This window comes from Danio rerio, chromosome 2, assembly GCF_052040795.2.
Source record: "Danio rerio strain M-AB ecotype USA chromosome 2, GRCz13ab, whole genome shotgun sequence".
Classification (NCBI taxonomy): domain Eukaryota; kingdom Metazoa; phylum Chordata; class Actinopteri; order Cypriniformes; family Danionidae; genus Danio; species Danio rerio.
Genome location: NC_141022.1, coordinates 7,843,236 through 7,863,351, shown reverse-complemented (window position 1 = coordinate 7,863,351; position 20,116 = coordinate 7,843,236). Strand labels below are relative to the sequence as shown.

Sequence of the window (20,116 nt, the reverse complement as noted above, 5' to 3'; positions counted from 1 at the left end):
ATTAAAAGCACTTGTGGGAGGTAAAAACCCACTCTTTTTATTTGATAGAACAGTGCATTCCACAAGCCATTCTACATTTCTAAACCCATTACAGCAATTACAACATTGTGTCAAAAGATTTCAATCAATACTTAGTAAACTTTCCTTTATTTTGTGATTTTATTTTCATAATTCCATGTTTAGCCGTCCAACACAGCCTCATTGGAAAAATGTGCCCAGGGATAGATTTTTAAAATCATGAAATATGTGCTTTTGGGCAGAGGCGATCTTTGACTTGCGGGGACCCTAAGCAAAAGTGACATGCGTTTGTCACAAACGGCCCGTTTCCACTGAGTGGTACAGTACGGTTCGGTTTGGTAGGCTTTTATTGCCATTTCCACTGTCAAAAGGCGTACCGAACCAAACCGTACCGTACCACTTTTTCGGCACTCTTTTGAAAGGGTCCCAAACACAAGAAAGGGTACCAAAAGGCGGAGCTAGACGCACAGCTGAATGCTATTAGTTTACAGAGATACGTCATTCGCTTACGCAACAAACCAGAATGTAAAGAAAGGACCCGCCATGTTTGAAATACACAACAAGAGATTACAACGGAATTATATATACATATAATGGTCGATCCGGGCTCAAACAAACCTTGTCGTCGTCTTGATGTACAGCCATAAAGCATGGAATAGAGCAGAATCTACCCTGTGCCTCGTGGTTTTTTACGAGCCAGTCTGAGGAGCTAGCGGTTTCGCTTTCTTGTTTGCGCTCGCCGCGCGTCTATATCTGTATAAATAACAAACTTCTTGAGCTGATAATAATAACGTGCTTTTGATTATTGACTTGCTTTGGAAACCCGATCCTGTGAGAAGCTGACAAACGCGAGAATGACACATTCAGAAGGAAATGGACAGACGCGAGAGTGAAGCGCGGGAAAAAAAGAACCACGTTATTTCTTCAGCCAACGTGAACAAACTGCCTTGTTTTAATTTTTATCATCACCTTTTGGACTAATATGAACTGGGAATGATGGAATTACTCTCTAATAGAGGCGACATGTGCACACAGATGAGAAGTTTTCACCCACTGTAGGCTATACTTTCTGTTGTTTTGAACCAAATTAAGGACAAAATGTTTGCTGTGTGTAGTTTTTCTGTAGTTGGTAACATCGCAGACCGTAAGGGGCTGTATGTGTTCATATAAGTTGCATTTATATATTTATTTTATATAATTGCAGACGTTACAGTAGGCTATTTCCCACTGTCGTTGATCTGCAGTTATAATCAACTCCTGTTCATAGAAAAGTTAGTAATAAACATTTATACAGAAGTATTTATGTGTGTAAAGCGTCTGTTTTGTGAGAAGTGCTTTTCATATGACATGTGAACGACCTGTGCAGCTTTATTGTAAACATTTCCTCGAGCGAGAATAATGCGACTGAAACTTTGTCATACACCACGCCCACCAAAAGGGTACCCTTGGTAGTGGAAACGCAAGCCTGATAAAGTGACCCGTACCAACCCAAACCGTACTGTCCTGTACAAGTCAGTGGAAACAAGCCAAAAGTGAGCGGGTTAGAGGGATGTCTGACTGTTGTTGAAGTGCGGGGAGGGGGGCTGGGGTATTTTAGAACGGGTGGGGGGGGACAAGGTGGACCGGTATTGAAAAGTGGTAGGGCTAGAGTGATGCGGGACCTTCTGTAATTTGCAGGGCCCTACGCACCTTGCATTAGTGCATGTATAGAGCAGATCATTAATGCTTGTGGGTACTATGGCTGCATTTTGTGTATAAAACAAATGCTATGGAGTGGTTTTTACCTGTGTATGGATGTTTTTTTCTGATGTGAATGGTTTGCTTGAGTGCTCACCATGAACAGTGTCAGACTTGGGACACGAAGTGGAGCAGACTGGTGTTTGAGTATGGCGAAGGACAGTTCCAGAAACCAGGTAAAACAAAACCCCAAAAAGCTGTGTGATTTTGTGGTAGAAGCATTCAGCCGCAATGCCTTTTCTTTTTTAGTTTGCTTTTAAAAACACTATCGGTTGGGTTTAGGGAAAAGGTAGGGTGGGTCAGTTGAGCACGAACTTTAGCACCAACTGGGAAAGAATGAAGGCATGCAGCAATGTAGTGTGGATATTCTCTCGTGTAGCCAATAAATTACTTTGTTTTTTTTTTTGTTTTAAACATGCTTCACATGTCTTCAACATGTCTTCACCTCTTCCTTCATAAATCTATACAACCGGAGGTAAACCCGCACACACTTGCATCTTGAAAGCTCATCTACACCATCTTGTGCAACTAGCCCATAAGCTTGTCCCACAATTGTACGTGAAAAGCACCTAAAGTTACAAAGAAATTCATACAGCGGCCTTTCGTGGATTCACAAGAAATGCTACGTATGAGTCTACATAGTCAGTAGGATATTCGTGAAAACAAAAACTGCAAGAAGACGTAGACCCGGGTACATATTTTTTGGTTCTCAAAAATGTATCCCTGGACACATAATTTCCAATGAGCCTGGGTTATTTGCATCAGTGCTTATTCCAGGAACGTGGAAGGGTCCGGATTGTGGCTTTGGTATCACGGGTCATGAGGCGAGTAACCTGATCTAAGGTCAGTCCAGCAATGATTTCCCCATTGACTTCTAGAATCTCATCTCCAACACCAAGGAGCCCAGTGTAGCTGTTTTCTGTGACACCATCTCCGACCCGTTCCACGTATATACCTATCAAACCAACATAACAGAGTGAGATAGATAGCGTGTGAGCATTAAAATGTGCTCAGACCCAAACCAGACGTAAAGGATTATTTTACCCAATGTACATTTTGTAATTAATTACTCACACTCATGTTGTTTAAATCCTTTTGTTCATCTTCGAAACACAAATGAAGATATTTTAGATTAATTGCAAGAGTTTTATTTTTCCCAATAGCCTGTCATGAAAAGGAACCAACTACATTGTTAAAACATTTCATGTGCCTTCGATGGTTCGACTGTAATCGTACAAAGCTCCAAATAAAACTCCAAACTCGGTACTGGGGGGCCGCTGTCCTGAAAAGTTTAGCTACAACCCACCACACACAATCAGACACACCAGGTCTAGCTAATCAAGCTCTAGCTAGGTTTTCTAGTAACATCAGTGCGTTTGTTTTGAGGCAAGTTGGAGCTAAAATCTGCAGGACACCGGCCCTCCAGGACCGAGTTTGGACACCCCTGGTCTATGTCTTATACATCAGATCAGAGAGCACTTTTGAGAGAGCTCCTGGAGTTCATCCAAAATATCTTAAATTGTTTTGAAGATGAACGAAGGGCTCAAGGGTTTGGAATGAGTAACTAATAACACAACTTTGATGTTTGGGTGAACAAATCCTTCAAAATATTTGGATTTTTTTCAGTGTTTTGCAGTCAAATGTGGATGAACTATAGAAGTCTAACCTGAGTCTGGTCTTCCTTTACCCCTGGAGATGACAAAGCCAAAGGGTTTGTTGTCTGCAGGTCTGATGAGCTCTATCAGTAATGTCCCATCAGGGAAAGCCTGTACCAGTCGTCCTTGTGGACCTCGAGAATCCTCTAATGCCTCTATGCACTCTTCCTTCTGAAGATCCCTGAAATCAACAGAAATGTGGCATATCAAACACGGTTTTATTGTGGAATCATATTTTCAAATCTGTGATCCAGGTTGACAAATCCAGTCTTAAGTTGCATGGGAATATTCGTAGAAATTGCCAAAAACTTTATTTGAGTCAACTTTATTGATTTTTGACAAAAATCATTAGAGTAGTAAGCAAAGATCATGTACCTTGAAGATATTTAGCTAATTTCCTACTGTACATATGAAAACCTTTATTAGTAATATGTATTGCTAGCTAAGCACTTCATTTTGACACTTTTAAAGGCTATTTTCTCCGTATTTTGACTTTTTAACCCTTAGATTCCAGATTTCCAATTGTATCATGGTTAAACCATACATCAATGGAATGCTTTTTTAAATCATAAGCTTATGTTTGGTTTTGTGTTCCAGGGTTATAAATGTCTACGTTTTTATGAATGCATAGAGATAAAAATGCATACAAATAATATTACACACCTTGGTGCCAAACTCAATGGCAGTGAAAGCTCTCCTAATATAGTAGAACGCTCAAACTTTCTCTTCGGAGACTGTAGACTCTGGACAGAAGAAGCTTTGCGTAACTGAGCCAAAGGAGACTCCTGTTGGCAAAAAGCAAAACTGCAGCTAAAATAGCAAGATATGACCCAGCTTTCATTTAATTACAAGAACACCCCACTTTTAAAACTAGACCTAATTCCCCTAGAGTTAAACAGTTGAGTTTTTAACAGCCTCATTTTTAATCCACTCAGCTGATCTCTAGGTCTGGCTGAAGAACATTTAACTTAGCTTAGCAAAGATCATTGAATCTTGCTCAAAAAATTGACCAAAGAGTCATGACAGAGAACGAAAATGTACTTTTTTCTAGGCCATTATGGCTAGAAACTACATGCTCATTCTAATGGCATGCAGCAGGTGGAACGATATTACACAGCACCTAAAAAAAATAGTCCCCAGCTAGACAACTTCCAATGTGAGCACCTGCTTGCCCAGGGAGTGTGTGCTGCGTAATATCATTGTGCCTGCCGCAGCCATGGTGTGGTAGGAAAGTTCCTTGATTATTAAACAAGAATGAGACTATAGTTCCTAGCCATTGCCTTAGAACAGGGGTGGCCAACCGTGTTCCTGTAGAGCCACCTTCCTGCAGATTTCAGTTGCAACCCATATCAAACACACCTGCCTGTTATAATCACGGGGTGTACAGTTCCTGATTAATTGGTTCAGGTTTGTTTGATATGGGTAGCAACTGAAATCTGCAGGAAGGTGGCTCCCCAGGAACAGGGTTGGCCACCCCTGCCTTAGAAAATAGCAATTTTACATTGGTCTTAGTACACAACCTAGCTACAGAAGAGTCCAGCCATAAATAGGAAATTGAAACATTTTTGACATTTGGTCAGTTTTGATCAAAATGCTAATGGTCTAATGTGATTTAATGATTCATGTCAGTGGTTTCAAACTCCAGTGGTTCCTGGAGGGCTGCAGCCTTACACATTTTAATTCCATCTCTGATCCAGCACACTTACCAGTAGTTTTCGAACAAACCCGAAGGAAATCCATAGTTTGATGAGGTTGTTCAATGAGGGATGGAACTAAACTACAGAGCTGCGGACGGAGTTTGACACCTGTGATCTGTTAACCTAAGCTAACAGTTCTCCCGCCAGACCCAGAGATGGGATAATAAAGTCAAAAATAATAAGCCTGAACTGAAAGTGCAGTGTTCCTTTTACCATATTCACCAGCTATTCACACCTATTTACTGGGCAGATGTGGCATAATGGTTAGGTAGTTGGACTCACTGTGTGTGCTCTCACTGCAATCTGTGTGTGTTTGTGTGTGTGCTCTTACTGTAACCTTTCGATTACAAGCCCAACTCCTGAACCATTAAGGCTGATTTACACTAGTGATGGGTCGTTCATGAACGATTCGCTTATTTTGAACGAATCTTCAAAATGACTCGGGAACTATGAGTCCTCTCAGGGAGTGATTCGTTCATCCGTGTGTGCGCACATTTGTGCAGTTATCGTTAATTTCTAGTCTTCATCACATTGGCAGAAGCCAATCATATGCATTTAGAGCTGGAAAAAGAATTGATCCGCTCACCTCTCGAGTCCTCTATCGGGTCTGAGTCACTCGTTCATCACGAGCCAATCATAGGTGTTTAGAGCCAGAAAAAGTTTTGATCCGTTCATCTCTCCAGTCCTCTATCGGGTCTGAGTCACTCGTTCCTCACGAGCCAATCATACGCGTTTAGAGCCGGAAAAAGAATTGATCCGTTCATCTCTCTAGTCCTCAGGTTTGAGTCATTCTCTCACGTGATGAAGCAATTCTTAACATTTTAATAATTTTTTGGCAAATTGAACCAAATGAACGAAATGACTCGAAAAAAGATTCGTTCATCTTGATCAGTGGTCACCAAACTTGTTCCTGGAGGGCCGGTGTCCTGCAGATTTTAGCTCCAACCCTCATCAAACACACCTGAACAAGCCAATCAAGGTCTTACTGGGAATACTTGAAACACCCAGGCAGGTGTGTTGAGGCAAGATGGAGCTAAACCCTGCAGGGACACCGGCCCTCCAGGACCAGGATTGGTGACCCCTGATCTTGATAAACGAGACTCAAAGATCCGAGACAGTAAAATGTTCCGAACTTCCCATCACTAATTTACACTTCTGCATTGAGAGATCAGTGACCAAAGGTGCCTGCCCTGCTGTACATTTATACTTCTGCATGCTCTTTGTGTTGCTCTGCAATAACACTTCCCAAACGCTAGCCAGCAGTAGGTTTTTATGTTCCTTTGTGTCGATTTTCTTCGCGAGTGTTTTGTTTTTTCTGAAGGATACAAGTAGCTAACACTTATTCATTCAGAGCTGGAAACCGGCAGATATGCAACAACTTTAATCATAGGAGCTCCATAAGGTAAACACACAACAAAAGTCTTCATCTGGAACTCCTTCATGGGACTTCCCTACTGAAAAAAGAGGGGTTTTGGCCATTTCCAGGCTGGTTTCCAGCCTTTTCCAGCCTGGTCTTAGCTGGTCAGGCTGGGAGATGACCAGCTTGACCAGCCTAGCCAGACTGGGAGCCCAGCCAAAACCAGCTATGTCCAGCTTAAACCAGGCTGGTCAAGCTGGTTTAAGCTGGATTTAGCTGGTCATTTTCCAGCCTGACCAGCTAAGACTAGGCTGGAAATGGCTGGAAACCACCCTGGAAATGGCCAAAACCCCTCTAAAACCAGCCTGGTCAACCAGCTAAAACCAGCCAACCGGCCTAAGCTGGTTTAAGCTGGATTTTTCAGCAGGGTTGACAATTGTAAACTCTCACTCCATCGGGCTAACAGCTCTCAGCACCACCCACGCTAGTCACCACTACCAAGCCAATCAATCACAAAGCTTGTGCTATGAGTTAGCTACCGTGAGGGCTTTGTGACTGCTCAAAGGCTGCGCCGAAGCTTACGCTTGCTCTTGACGCAGAAGTATAAATCAGCCTTTAGGCCCCCAAAAGAAAGAGCTTCGCTGTCTGGTAATCGGACCCTGATCTTCCTTGTGATAGGCAAAAATACTGTCCACCATACTAACGAGGAAAGTATGTCCTTTTCGATCCAACAGACTTCTAGTATGTCCCTTTAGATCCACCAGACAGATCTAAGTGTGTTGTTACAGAAGTCTCCAGATATATCTTGGTCAGCAGGCTAAACACGATATGTTTGAATTTTCACTAAACAAAGCCAGAGATACAAACCAAATGATCTTGCATGATATTGCTTGGCTAGGTGTTGCTGTAGTTGTATTAACATGTATCTTTGTATTAAAAGAGAACTCACTGTGTGGAGAGACTGGAGAGATGGAGTCCTTTTCAGAGGGACAAGGCCTCTGTGTGTAGGGCTTGAGCGGGCTGTAGGGGAGCACAGGTGCTCCATGCTGTTGGACCGGTTACCCTTCACAAGCTTACCCATACTATTCAGTCCCATAGCTGAGAAAAAGCGACGGAGGGATAGCTTGGGCCTCCCTTCCCGTTCCCCTGCTCTCCTACACATAGAAATCGAAGAGTCCATAATGAGTGCTACAAATGTTTACATGCTGTTTATCTTATTATGTAAAGCAATTATTATTATGAAGGTAAGCGCTCTCTGTAATTGCTGTTTTGCTTTTGTTACCCAAATGCTGGGTTTAGCCTATTGTGTTGGCTTTATACCTATGCAAATATGTCTACAGAGAGAGCGATATAAATCGTTTTTGAGGCAACTATGGATGCTTGGATCACCCTATACCTTGTGAAGGGAAAGGAACAACTGCTAATCAGAAATACTAACCAACAAAATGGCAGTGACGTTGGATACTGTTAGGTTACTTAACCCATTCATTTATAAACCCTACAAGTAACTTTAAGAATGAGAGTTTGCCCTCTTTGTGAACTTCTTATATTTGGCCATTGTAAATGTAAACAGTTTTTTTTATATATCTATAGTCCATATAGGTAACATTACATATGTCCCAGGTAAAGGATTTAAAGTAGCTTACCTAGACATAGCTAAACTGTCATCCCAATGTATTTCAGCTTTTCTGTGTTCTGCTCTCAGAAGTTCAGCCCTCAGGTCTTCTGTCCTGGACATACCCATAGTTCTCAAAGCCAGATGGCTGTCTGAGGAAACAGGCACTGTACTTTTTGAATCCCTGCAAATGCCGTCACTTGCCAAATGACCTGAATCACAACAAATGAATGAACAAACCATGTTGCAATAGGAATCTGTAAACCAGCTCTAAATGAAGTGAAATCAATTGCTGATTTAGAAAGTGTTGTCCGGTTCTGTTCTTGATGGGCCATCTTGGATCCCAAATGGCACCCTGAACCCTTGCAGTTTTCCTCTGGACTTGTGTTATCTAATTCTACAGTACATTTCAATTTGGTATGGGTCATCCAGATCAAGCTTGTGCTTCCACTGCCAACAGTGAGCTTTACTTGGAAGGCATGCTGTATGCCAGAAAGTTGCAGTTAATGCCGTTCTCACTCAAAGAACCAATCTGTAAAGGTCATTCACATATCATGTCTTTTGCATGCTGAATATTTGGTACAATACTGTGCTACTAGTAACCCTTGAGAAATGGTCCCAAAAAGTGGTATGGTACGATTCACTATGTTGGTACTTTTGACAGTGGAAACATAAATAAATACATACTGTACTCTACTGGTTAGTGGAAATGAGGCATTTTTATGCTTAAAGCTTGCCATGGTGTGGTCGTAGCTGAAAGGCTCTTTTAGATAATATTTCAAAAGCTAACATGCAGCCTTGGTCAACCCTGTAGTAGTAGATTTTTTTTGGTTTTTTGCTTTTGTTTGGCTTTCCAGCAGCCATAATAATCATCTTTAATCTAGAAGCAGTATGTCATGCCATTCTTTAGTCAGCTAGTGGGATGCCACATGTAATAATTTTAACACATTGTTTTAGGTAAACTTACCAGTGACTGGCTCACTTCCAGAGTCCCATATTGCTAGGGCTTGAAGGTCTGTAGTCAGCATAGACGAGGAATACCTGAGAGAAGATGGCCTGTTGCATAAAGTCAGGCCTGAGGTGGCTGAATGAACCTGGGGGGAGGCACTAAGAGTGACACTGAGATGCTCTTCGGTTGGTATGTTTTCATGGTGAGAACCTCCATCCATTGTGTGGTCAAGGTGAATCAAGCGGTACTGAACTGATGGCATCAGCGTAACCACACGTTGCCCTGAAGGACGGCTCTTGGAACCTGATTTCAGAGCTGATTTAATGGGGAGGTGTGGAGGAGAGTCACTGACTTTGTTGGCGAGCTCTTTATCCTCAGCATCAGGCGAGGTTTCTGTGGCACCTTCTGATTGCATCTTCAGTAGTTTTGAGTGTGTGGTTGGATCCTCCAGACTTGACCTGGTTTTGGAGTTCCTTCTTTGGGCCCAAAGATCTTGGCTTCGTGCATAAGGACCATTAGCAGTTTCAGCTCTGCTTTCCCCTTTCCTGCTCCGTCTACGAAGCTTCCCAAAAGCTGACATGCTCTCACCTGCACCTCCCACACCTCCCCGCCCTACGTTATCTGTAAGACTGACACTTCCAGTGAGAGTTAACCTTTCCAAGAAGGTTGGGTGCATGGTTCGGCGACATGTTTGGTTAGGTGTGACCCATCGAGGGACTGCCTTCTCTTGAGAATCTGTGATACCATGTGTTGATTTAGAAAGGCAATCTTTAGTCTGGGCAGCTGCCAAGATGCTTCCACAAGCTTCACATGTCCTGAGCATTTCGTCCTTTGGCACCATCGCAGCCAAACAGTCTCCCTCCTTGGTTAATATTGCTACAGGGATGCCAATGTTTACCCAGTTTATTGCCGGCCCCCTGCCTTCTTCTGAAATGTTGTACTCTGATTCTGCCTTCAGCTGTTGGGCGGAGTGGGATTTCTCAACTACCACTGGTCCACGTTCACGCACCCGCTCCAGGTATCGTCGCTCAGCCTCCTTTTCAGACTCATCTTCAAAACGCACTCTTGTAGGTGACTGACCATACCGACGTGAACGCATGCCACGTTCATGATTCCGTCCCCGGATGTCTGGTGACTGAAGAGGTGAGGCCAGCTCATCTTGAGCTGTGACAAGAACAGCACTGTGCAGTGTAGATGACACAGCGATTGGCAAGAGCTCCCTATAAGAGATACAAGAGACTTTTAAAGAACACATGGAAATCTGCAACCAAAGTTTCATTTCATTATCTGTTACATCACTGAAAGTTGCTTAATTATCATTCCAACCTAAACCTTCATTTTTTTATTTCAAATTAAAGAGCCCCTATTATGGTTTTGTGAGAATGACCTTCTATGTAGTGTGTAACACAGCTATAAGTAAAGTGAAATATCCAGCTTAAGGATGTTTAAGGATAATTAAGGCTTAAATCTGAAAGTACAGAGTGTTAAAAACTATTAATTAATTTATAAAAGAGTGGACTCGTAGTGCTTCAAATGAATTGTCTTGATCATGAGTTTTTAGCTGTTTCGGCGTGATGTAGATACAAAACTTAAGCCCCGCCCAATTGTTGTGCACGCAAACCCGGGAAAATTGAAACCTGCGGCCCCGCCCACAAACAGTAGCAAAGAAAAAGAGGACGCCAAGCACTGTAGCAGACGCCGTTTGAAATAAGTCATGAAGACGCTGTGGGATATTCTGCTGCATATTATTGGAAGTGTGAAGGAAATTTAGTGTTATTTTTTCTACCCAAAGATAAAACTCTGAAGAGTCAGTGGTTGAGGTTTATTTTTGCAAAAATACCTCAGCATTATAGCCCAGCCTTGTGCAGTTCCAGTGCTTCTGGCATCTACACACAACGGGGTATTCATCGGCCGTTTGTTAAAGAAAGGATCAGAAAAGACTATTGATGTAAGGGACTTTGTCAGTACATGGATCAGAGAATCATGGATCAGTTTCTTCCTCCAAGTGTATGTAAGTGTGAGTAAGTGTGAATTCTAGGCGAACGTCGATCACGCCGTCCTCAACCCAAAAGTGAAAAAGAAAGTGACCGGTTCGCGGATGAAAGTGAGGACCGGGAGGGAGGAGGTGGGTGTTGCGGATGATAGTGAGGAATAGGGGGGTTCGTGGATGCCGCCCTCACTATTCTGCTGCCCAAGGCGGCCGCCTAGGTTGCCTCTATGGACACGCAAGCCCTGATAACACTGTTGAGAACCGGGTATTGTGTACTATGGTGTTAATAACTACTATGAAGCATGTCTTGGGCGGCCACTGCGGATCCTATACCAATGGTTTCACAGATCGAACCAAAATGATGAGGATATGGGGGGGGGGGGGGGGGGGGGAGATGGGTCACACATACACTCTGCACTCTGACTACTTCAATATTGTCAATAAGGCTTGGTGGCCACTGAACGCTGTCGACCAATCACAACAGGCTGTCATCGGTCCAATCAGCGCAGATTACCTTTGCGCTAAGGAGGGGTTTGGAATGAATCATATGAGAGTCGCTGGGATAATTAGGTAAAAATAAATGCAAATTATAAGACCATGAAAGTGTTTTTTGACCTTGCATGCATATCCGTCTGTTGTTGGAGACCCTTAAAACCAAAACATGACCCTTTTTTAATGTATAATAGGGGCTCTTTAAATGGATTAATGCTTTTGATCATATTTGTGTGCCTTTGTGTATTGATAAATCTTGCCAAAAATTTGATATATGCAATTCATTTGATTATATAACACAAGAATACAACATTGAATTAAAAAATATTTCAGTGTATACTTCTAGATGACAAAAAAATGTAGTACAACAAGAAAGTCATTAAAAGCACTGAGGTGACTTACAGGCCTTCTCTCTGGCCAAGACAGGTGGGACTTTCGCTCTTAGAGTTCTGGGAACGTGCTTTGAATCGAGCTCTTTCTAACAGACGCTTTGCTTGTTCATGACGTGGACTGAGAGTTACTTCATTGGTGGAAATTAAAGGCCTGTTCAAAAACAGAAAAGCGATTTGACACACACTTGAGTAAGTGTACTGATTATGCAAAGTCTTATATTTTGTCAAGCATTTTTGATATGTTTTCATCCAAACCTATAAAATCTTAGAAACAGCAGTAGCAATTTCCGTTTGTATGTACAACATTTAACAATAGAATTATGGTCCTGAATCTCCCCACAAATCAGTAATAAACATACAGAATGTCAGTGGCGTAAATCTGTCTTATGTAATCTTTATCGTGCGCATGCTTTAATCTTAAATTGACGAGATGCTTGTTTTTCTCATGGATTTGTGTTCTGGCAGAGGTCTACCACAGCTATATGAAAACGAACAAGGATGTGTTTGATTGAAAATGTATTTTACCTGTAGTTAAACACGGGCTCCTTTGCGATGATTGCCGAGTCCCAGTAGGGAGGTAAATCTAAAATGAATTAAACACACACACATAGGTTTCAAAAACCCAGCTCGCACATGCTTTCAATGTTTTCAGGCTCCAAGCATTAGAAATAAAGATATACTTGTGAACTACCGCCACCATTCCTCCCTATCAACGCATGTATGATAACAACAAGCCCACTGAATCGTTATCCTGTAGTCCTCCGAGCCAGAAGAGCTCAGCTTGCTGTTACACAACACTCAAACCAAGCTGGCAGATCTCAGCGTATCCCTACATCGTATGGTATTAAAACACTATTATCTGCCCTGCTCCACTCTTTCCCAAACCCTTCCCCCCACATCTGTAATTACGGTGACAGGCAGGCACATCTGTTCTGAGAGATCATACTAACCTCCCTGCTGTGAGTTTTGGCTTGGTGACCCATGGTTAGCTAATGCTGGTTAAACCATAAACACCACAAAACGTACAGGGCAATTAACAGAAACCAAATGATAGTATGCAGAAGTCATTTACATTTAGTCTTTTGTCAGACGCTATTATCCAAAGTGACTTACAAGTGTGGATAAAAGTAGCTATTTTAATCATCAGACAGCAGAAGAATCTAAAGATTTAAGATTTTTTTTCCTCTGAACATACAGAGAGAAGAAAGTGTAGCCTATAGGTTTACACTCACCAGTGTAGAGCACACTCAGAATTGCACAATGTTTTCCAAGAAGTACGGAGCGTGGGGCTAAGTGATTAACCTAACTTGAAATTGCAAAAGCAATTGAGCAAAGCTACAATTATCATGCATATCTTGTCAGAAAAGTACATTGTGATCAATAGCAAATCTCTTTCAAAGGCAAGATGGCTCTCTAAAGAAACTCCAAATCATTTTGAAGAAACCCAGAAAATGGCTATATTGGTTGTTCATTGCTGAATAAACCGAAGATTTAACTGCTGTCATTGATTCAGCGTGATCACATGGCTACTAAATCCCAAATCTCATCTAATGCAGTATTTTAAAACACTTGACTAAAGTAATGCTTCATTCACACTAGCAGTGACTTTGCAGCTGCCTGTCGCTCTGGGTGAGGACAGACATCCCAAGTTTCCCGGAAGTTCCGGGAGTCTCCCGCAAATCCATGGAGACTCCCGGTGCCCACAAACGAATGATAATCTCCAGGAAATCGCGCCTCTCCTGCCTGGTCCTTAAATAGTCTCCACCGCATCCCTCCCAGCTCTTCAGGTACGTCGGGCGCAACTCAACCCCACCGCTCTTCAGGTACCTCGCGCACTACTCACCCCACTGTTCTTCAGGTATGTCGCGCGCACACGCCCCCACCGCTCTTCAAATACGTTCCGCACCACTCTTCAGATACGTCGCGCAACACGCCCCCACGGCTCTTCAAATACGTCGCGCGCACACTTACCACCGCTCTTCAGACACGTCGCGCACATGTACCGCCGCTCTTCAGGCACCCACTCTACCATGACCTCCTTCATTTTAAAAAACAAAATGCATCCATACTGTATGTACTTCTGGCTACATAATTCACAATCTCCATAAATGTATATAGGGCTACGTTTTCAGAATGAGCCTATGTTGAAATATGTGCTATCACAACTGCAAAGGCCTTACCTCTTTGCGGCTCCTTTGGTGGTTGATATTGTCCTTCTGGACGCATCGAAGTTGTGATCTCAATGGCCTCGACTTGGTATTGGCTCAGGTATGACTTGTTTATCTCTGCTTTCTCTGCAGAACCCAGAGTTCCTCCTCTGGAGCACACAGTCTCCCAGCTGTCTGCCTTCCACAACCCACCAACTGGATCTGCTGCTCCCATCTCCTTCTGGAGAGACCTATGAAAAGCACTTTCCAGGCTATCAGACCTTTGCAGCTCCTTATGAACCACTGCACCCACAGTCTTTAGTTTTGGCTTCCGTTTGAGACTCTCTTCGATTGTGTGTGGGACATCTTTTGGAGCTGGAAGCGCGGAGGAACTCTCTGAATTAAGAAGTAGCGTCTCTGGTCGTGCAACTCGCCAAAATCCCTTGGGAGGAGCCCAGTGCCTGGGAGATGTTTGTGATTTTGCTGAAATGTTCCCTTGAGGCTCACCGACACCACCCACTACAATATTCTCCAAGCTAGATCCTTCACAAAGCCCACGATGCATTTCTGGAGCACCATGAGATGGGCTTTCGACACCACTTTCACTGCAAGAATCCTTTCCTCCTTGTTCATCACTTATTGACCTATCAGTGCATTCTTTTTGGCAAGAAGACAGCGCTTCACAGTTTTGGGTTTTCTTCACTGTCCCTTCTGCTGAATTTTCACATAATAGATCGTCCCTCTCAGCCCCCTTTAACTTTCTCTGGGATACTGCTTTGACTTTTGATTGCAGGGCTGAAACGGCTGAACTGGAGGTAGAAGATTGGGTGGGGGAACATGCTTTGGATGTCAACAGATCGTTCTGATGGTCACTTGGTAGCTCAGCATCTTGCTTACTCCTTGGTTGTTCTGTCCCAGAGACCTCTTCTGTTTCCTCCTCCATTTTGCAATGAAGGTCACTTGAAAAACAAAAGAAGACAAAATTAAAAACCAGATGAAGTTACGGGGTTAGTTAACCCAAAACTGAAAACTCTGTCATCGTTTACTCACTTTGACTTTCTTTCAACCCAGACTCATTCTGAAAACATAGCCCTATATATGTTTCTGGAGAGCGCCAAATACATTCCAGGAGCTTTTTTTTTTTTTTTTTTTTTTGTCGTTTTTGTTTTCAAAATCCACCAGAGGTCGCTGTGTATGCTTTATCTCAGATTTCTCTTGCGAGTGGCATTCGTGCCTGCTGTTCTCAAGTAAATCCACCAGAGGACGCTGTCGACTGATTGACTGACTAGCTGACTGACTGGCTGACTGACTGACCAACTGACCGATCCCCCCCCCACCCAACCAATAGTGTTTTCAAAAGCACTAATCGACCCGCCCACCCACTTTTCTAAACCCAACCGAATGTGTTTTAATAAACAATCCAGAAAAATAAAAGCCCTTGCCTGATTTTAACCACATTTTCAGATTTTACTCACCCTGTTATTTATTTGTTTATTTAATTTTTTTCCTTTTGTTTTTGTTTTATTTACTTCCTGGAACCATTTTCACCAGACTCAAACCCTGTCATCACGGTCAATCTCTGCGTCTCACGTCTACCAACGTTTGTGGTGAGCCACTAGGCAAACTGGTAACAGCGGGAAAGCCGTCTGCACGGAGTTAAGTGGTTAGCTGCTAGCATGAAAAGGTACGGCATTATACCACCCCAAAGTGTTTATTTTAAAGACGAAATGCAGCCATACGTACTTCTAACTACATAATTCACGATCTCCAGAAATGTATATAAGGCTACGTTTTCAGAATGAGTCTATGTTGCTTTCTTTCTTCTCATAAACATCGTAAGATATTTTAAAGAAAGCTTGAAACTTGTAACCACTGACTTCCATAGTTTTTATATCTCCTACTATGGATGTTACAGGGTTTTCGCTTTCTTCAAAATATCCTATTCTCATAAAGGTTTGAAACCACACAAAGGTGAGTAAATGGTGAGTGAATTTTGATTTTTGGGGTGAATTTTCCTTTTAAAGATTTTGCAGATTAGATTAAATGTGTCATACTATAGTAGGTGCATTACCAACATGTGTACATCACACAACATAGAATAAATATGAGCTTATAAATCTATAACTTTACCTTGAAAATGACAAAACATCAAAATGGATTTAGAATAAATTGACAGTAACACTTTGTTTTGATGGTCCATTTGAGTATTATATGCACAAGTTTCTACATCTTGTTTATACACTATGAACAGCAGCTACGCTAATTATTCTCTTTATTCTCCATTTCCACCTGGGGATACTCATCCCGAGGTCCTCAGATTATGCGGAGTCACTGATTGGATCCAAGACCAGTGACGAGATGATCCCAAGGTGTCCATATCCGGGACCAGGCCGTATCCTGAGCTGCTACTGCGCTGTTGGTCAGGGGGGAGTGGAGAGCATGAGACTGATTCCAGTGACGCTCCAGGGACAGACGAGTCTTCGCTGAGGCCATCTTCCAGCCTCCACTGCTGAGACTGCAGCTCTGCACAAGACTTTTGGCCAGCGGAATAATTAAAATGGTCGTGCCCAACTGAGTCTGATTCTCTCAAGGTTTTTTCCTATTGGTGAAGTTTTTTTTCCTCTCCGCTGTCGCCACTGGCTTGCATGGTTCAGGATCTGTAAAGCTACGCATCGATGAATTTGCTCTTCAGTGTTTGGACTCTCAGTAATGATTTCAAACCACACTGAACTGAGCTAAACTGAACCGAACTTAAACACTAAAAACTGAACTACTCTGATCCAGTTACTATGACCATTTATGTGAAGCTGCTTTGACACAATCTACATTGTAAAAGCGCTATACAAATACAGCTGAATTGAAAATTGAATATTAGACTGTCTGCTCAATATCTGTTGATACTGCTCCTTCAACAGACATTTAACTGACATTTAACTTTGCAAGTACGTGTCAACACTAACCCCAACCCCATTCTAACAGTCTACTTATAATCTACTGAGAATTAGTTGGCATGTAGATGCAATGTTAATTAAATTCAATGGACCAAAATAAAGTGTGACCAAATTTTCCATTGGAAATGAGCATTTTTCTCAGAATCCAATGATTATGTTGAGTTATTTCATTGTAAAGACCTTTAAAAGAGTGTATTATTTGCCATAAACTTGAAATTATTGAACTGACACACAAGAGATTGATAAAAATGCTAATTTTTTTAAGGAAATGTCAAACAGCTGTTTGAGGTTTTTGCACACAACTTGTCATATAGACACATGTAGTTTGTTTTTGTGTAAAGTTAAACGTCATGCAATCTTTAGGGTGGTATACTGCAGTTTAAAAGTTATAATACCTAAATTATAAATATTTCCCATTTAAATGTAAATATAAAAATATATTAAATATTAAAAATGTAAAAAAAAGTGTGTACATATCAGTACAATATGGGGGAGATTGGGGTAAACTTAGTATATGAACAGTATGTAAACAGTTGCAAATAAAGATTCTTTATGATAAGTGTCATGAAAAATCATTTAAATAAAAAAAGGTTTATTATAGTGAAAAAAAGGGGTTTTACAATGTATTTTACACTAAAAATCAATAGATTCCTTAAATGCCCATCCACTAAAGCCTCTTCATCGAACCAAAATGTATTTTTTCTATGGCATCACTACAAAAATGTATCTATTATGTTTTAAGGTTGTGGATATCTGCATATATATGTTTAAATCAATTATGTCAGGGTTATTTATTAAAATATGGGTAAAAAAAAAACATTTATGAAACATTGTTAACTATGATACATTATTAAATGACATTATATAATAAAATACATTGTATAACATCTTACCTTAATCCTCTCACTTACTGTCCATTTGAGTCTGTTACAGTTCACAGGTTCAGTTAAATAAATTACACTTACAAAATCATTCTTTCCTCTTCTTGCCCAGTAATTCTTGAATGGCCAAAAACCAAAATCAGAGTTAGCCGTTGAAATGAGAATCGTCTCCCATGATGCCCCTCTTCTTTCAGCCGTCAGCAGCACCTATCAGTGCACATCCGCTGCTGCTGGATTCCATCTCTAACCTATGAGCGCTCACTCAATATTCATGATTGGTCTGTTAATCCCCGCAGAAATCAGACGGATTAGGCAAAAATGGAAAATAAATGCGTACTCTAATTCCTCTGATGTCAACCGCAGCATTTCATTGCATAAGATGGTACAATTCACAGAAGCGGCATTCACAAAGTGCAGGCGGTATGTAGAGGTCACGTGTGATAGAACAAGTGTTTAGAGAGATGCCCCTGATTGCAGCTGGACAAAAAGATTATCTTGTGAGAGAGAAAAAATTCCTAGTGTTGGCAAATACCAAAACAAAAATACTGTACTAGATGACAGGGGGTGGGGTGGGGGGGGTGGGGGGGGGGGGGGTAGTTGTGCTAACTGAAGAGCGGGGGGATATGTCGCGCTCGAACTCAAGAGCAGGGGGGGAGTTGGGGGGGGGGTTGGTTGGTTTGGGGGCAGGGGGGATATGTCACTCGAAAACTGAAGAGTGAGGGGGGTGACGCAGGAAAACTTGGGGGGTGGGGGCGTGGCAATTTGGGTGGGGGGGTTGTGTTGCTAGGGCACTTCAGATCACTTTGGAAGGGCACTTTCTATTCAAGACTAAAAAGGGCATGTGCTCTGCACAGGTTGAGCCCTATGTGTGCACGTGCCTGATTTCCTCAACATTCTACACACAATACCCCATAATGACAATGTGGAAAAAGAGTTTTTGTAACAACAGGTCGTTCGAGTGTCTGCCGAACATAGGCTTGCACACAGTTTAAATACATTTCTGTGTCTTATTACTCCACCCAAATGTACACATTACACATCTCCATCAGCTTCTCCGCTAATGGGATCTTAAATCTCTCAGGTGGCCACCACCAACAGTATCTCAGGGTCTTTCAGGGGTCTTACCCATGTCCAGTTAAGGTCTTTCCTTCCTGCTTCCTGCTCCTTCAGCCAAAAACAATGCTCAACAATATATCTTGTTCACAGTCCACTGAGCTGTCAACTGTAAGTTCAGCTGAAGTTCATAGGTACTCATAACTTTTTAGGTGTCAGTACAAATGAGTGTGCGCGCAGGTGCAGGTGCACTTTATTATGTGTTACAGAACAGAACGCAGGTGTCCTTTTGGCCTTGCTTCCATAAATCAACCCTCATTGTGACATTAATGCTGCTCTTCTAATTTATCTTGTCATCTCTAACTGCATTTGCACATAATTGCTTTTTTATTTACCAAAGCTCACATACCTGATAATAATGCCACAGGTATGGGTAATAATATAATAGATAATAATAATAATAATAATAATAATATAATAGATAATAATAATAATAATAATAATAATAATAATAATAATAATAATAATAATAATACTGAAATCACTCAAATAAGCATATAAATGAGAGTATTACATTCATCAGAAATCCTTTCCCAGACATTAAGTCACAACGTGCTTTGAAATAAGAGAAAACAAGTAAAAAGAACACATGACATTAAAACAAGACATGTTTAAACATATTAAAACTAGTTAAAAATCCAAATACAGAAACACTTATACTATTAATTGAAAGCTTGACTAAAAAGGTGCGTCTTTAAATGCTTTTTTTTTTTAAGTTCAACTGATCCCAGAGTTCTCAGTGCTATCGGGAGAGAGTTCCAGAGCAGTGGGGCCACCACACAGACGGCACGGTCACCTTTATTCTTAAGACGAGTTCTGGGAATGGCTATGTCTTTGCTAGAAGACCTCAGAGACCGGCTACATGAGTGACTGCTTAAAAGATCTTGAACATACAGGGGTGCTTGACCATGCAGAGCTCTATATGTAATGACCAGAATCTTAAAATTTACTCTAAAACTGACTGGAAGCCCAGTGGCGTAGCGCAAAATGTGGGGCCCCCCCTGCAGGGATCACTGACGGAGGCCCCTGATGAAAAGGGGGGGGGGGCGATAACAAACTGAGGGGACGGGAGAAGTCGGTGGAGCGACGAAGCGAGGAAGTGATCACAAATTGAGGAGCGGA

At 41.9% G+C, this 20,116-nt stretch overlaps 3 protein-coding genes across 9 annotated transcripts in view; 1 reads left to right on the top strand and 2 right to left on the bottom strand.

Annotated features, from left to right (window-relative positions):
* LOC147846195 (uncharacterized) overlaps positions 1-20,116 on the top strand; it is a 1,020,765-nt gene that overhangs the window by 81,716 nt on the left and 918,933 nt on the right. The window lies entirely within an intron of this gene.
* apoltp (apolipoprotein lipid transfer particle homolog) overlaps positions 1-20,116 on the bottom strand; it is a 597,023-nt gene that overhangs the window by 202,406 nt on the left and 374,501 nt on the right. The window lies entirely within an intron of this gene.
* Positions 2-18,380, bottom strand: si:ch211-13f8.1. 4 transcript variants are annotated; one of them, XM_087240374.1, is made up of 10 exons: positions 17,894-18,380; positions 14,083-15,008; positions 12,428-12,485; positions 11,913-12,053; positions 9,047-10,248; positions 8,111-8,291; positions 7,414-7,618; positions 4,074-4,195; positions 3,422-3,591; positions 2-2,710 (listed from the first exon to the last, which is right to left on the bottom strand). In XM_087240374.1, the coding sequence occupies exons 2-10, from the start codon at positions 14,990-14,992 to the stop codon at positions 2,517-2,519; spliced, it is 3,183 nt and encodes a 1,060-aa protein (XP_087096500.1). In that variant the 5' UTR covers positions 14,993-15,008; positions 17,894-18,380; the 3' UTR covers positions 2-2,516. The 4 variants fall into 4 exon arrangements, with proteins under 4 accessions (XP_087096500.1, XP_087096499.1, XP_087096501.1 ...); XM_087240373.1 differs by having other exon boundaries at positions 17,966-18,296; XM_087240375.1 differs by having other exon boundaries at positions 8,111-8,231; positions 17,966-18,296.

Bases quoted from the DNA above. Each gene is read 5' to 3' on its own strand.
- si:ch211-13f8.1 (XM_087240373.1), bottom strand. The intron at 7,619-8,110 runs GTAAGCTACTTT...TTCTATGTGTAG, and splicing joins GACAGTTTAGCTATGTCTAG to GAGAGCAGGGGAACGGGAAG. The intron at 3,592-4,073 runs GTGTGTAATATT...TGTTGATTTCAG, and splicing joins CCATTGAGTTTGGCACCAAG to GGATCTTCAGAAGGAAGAGT.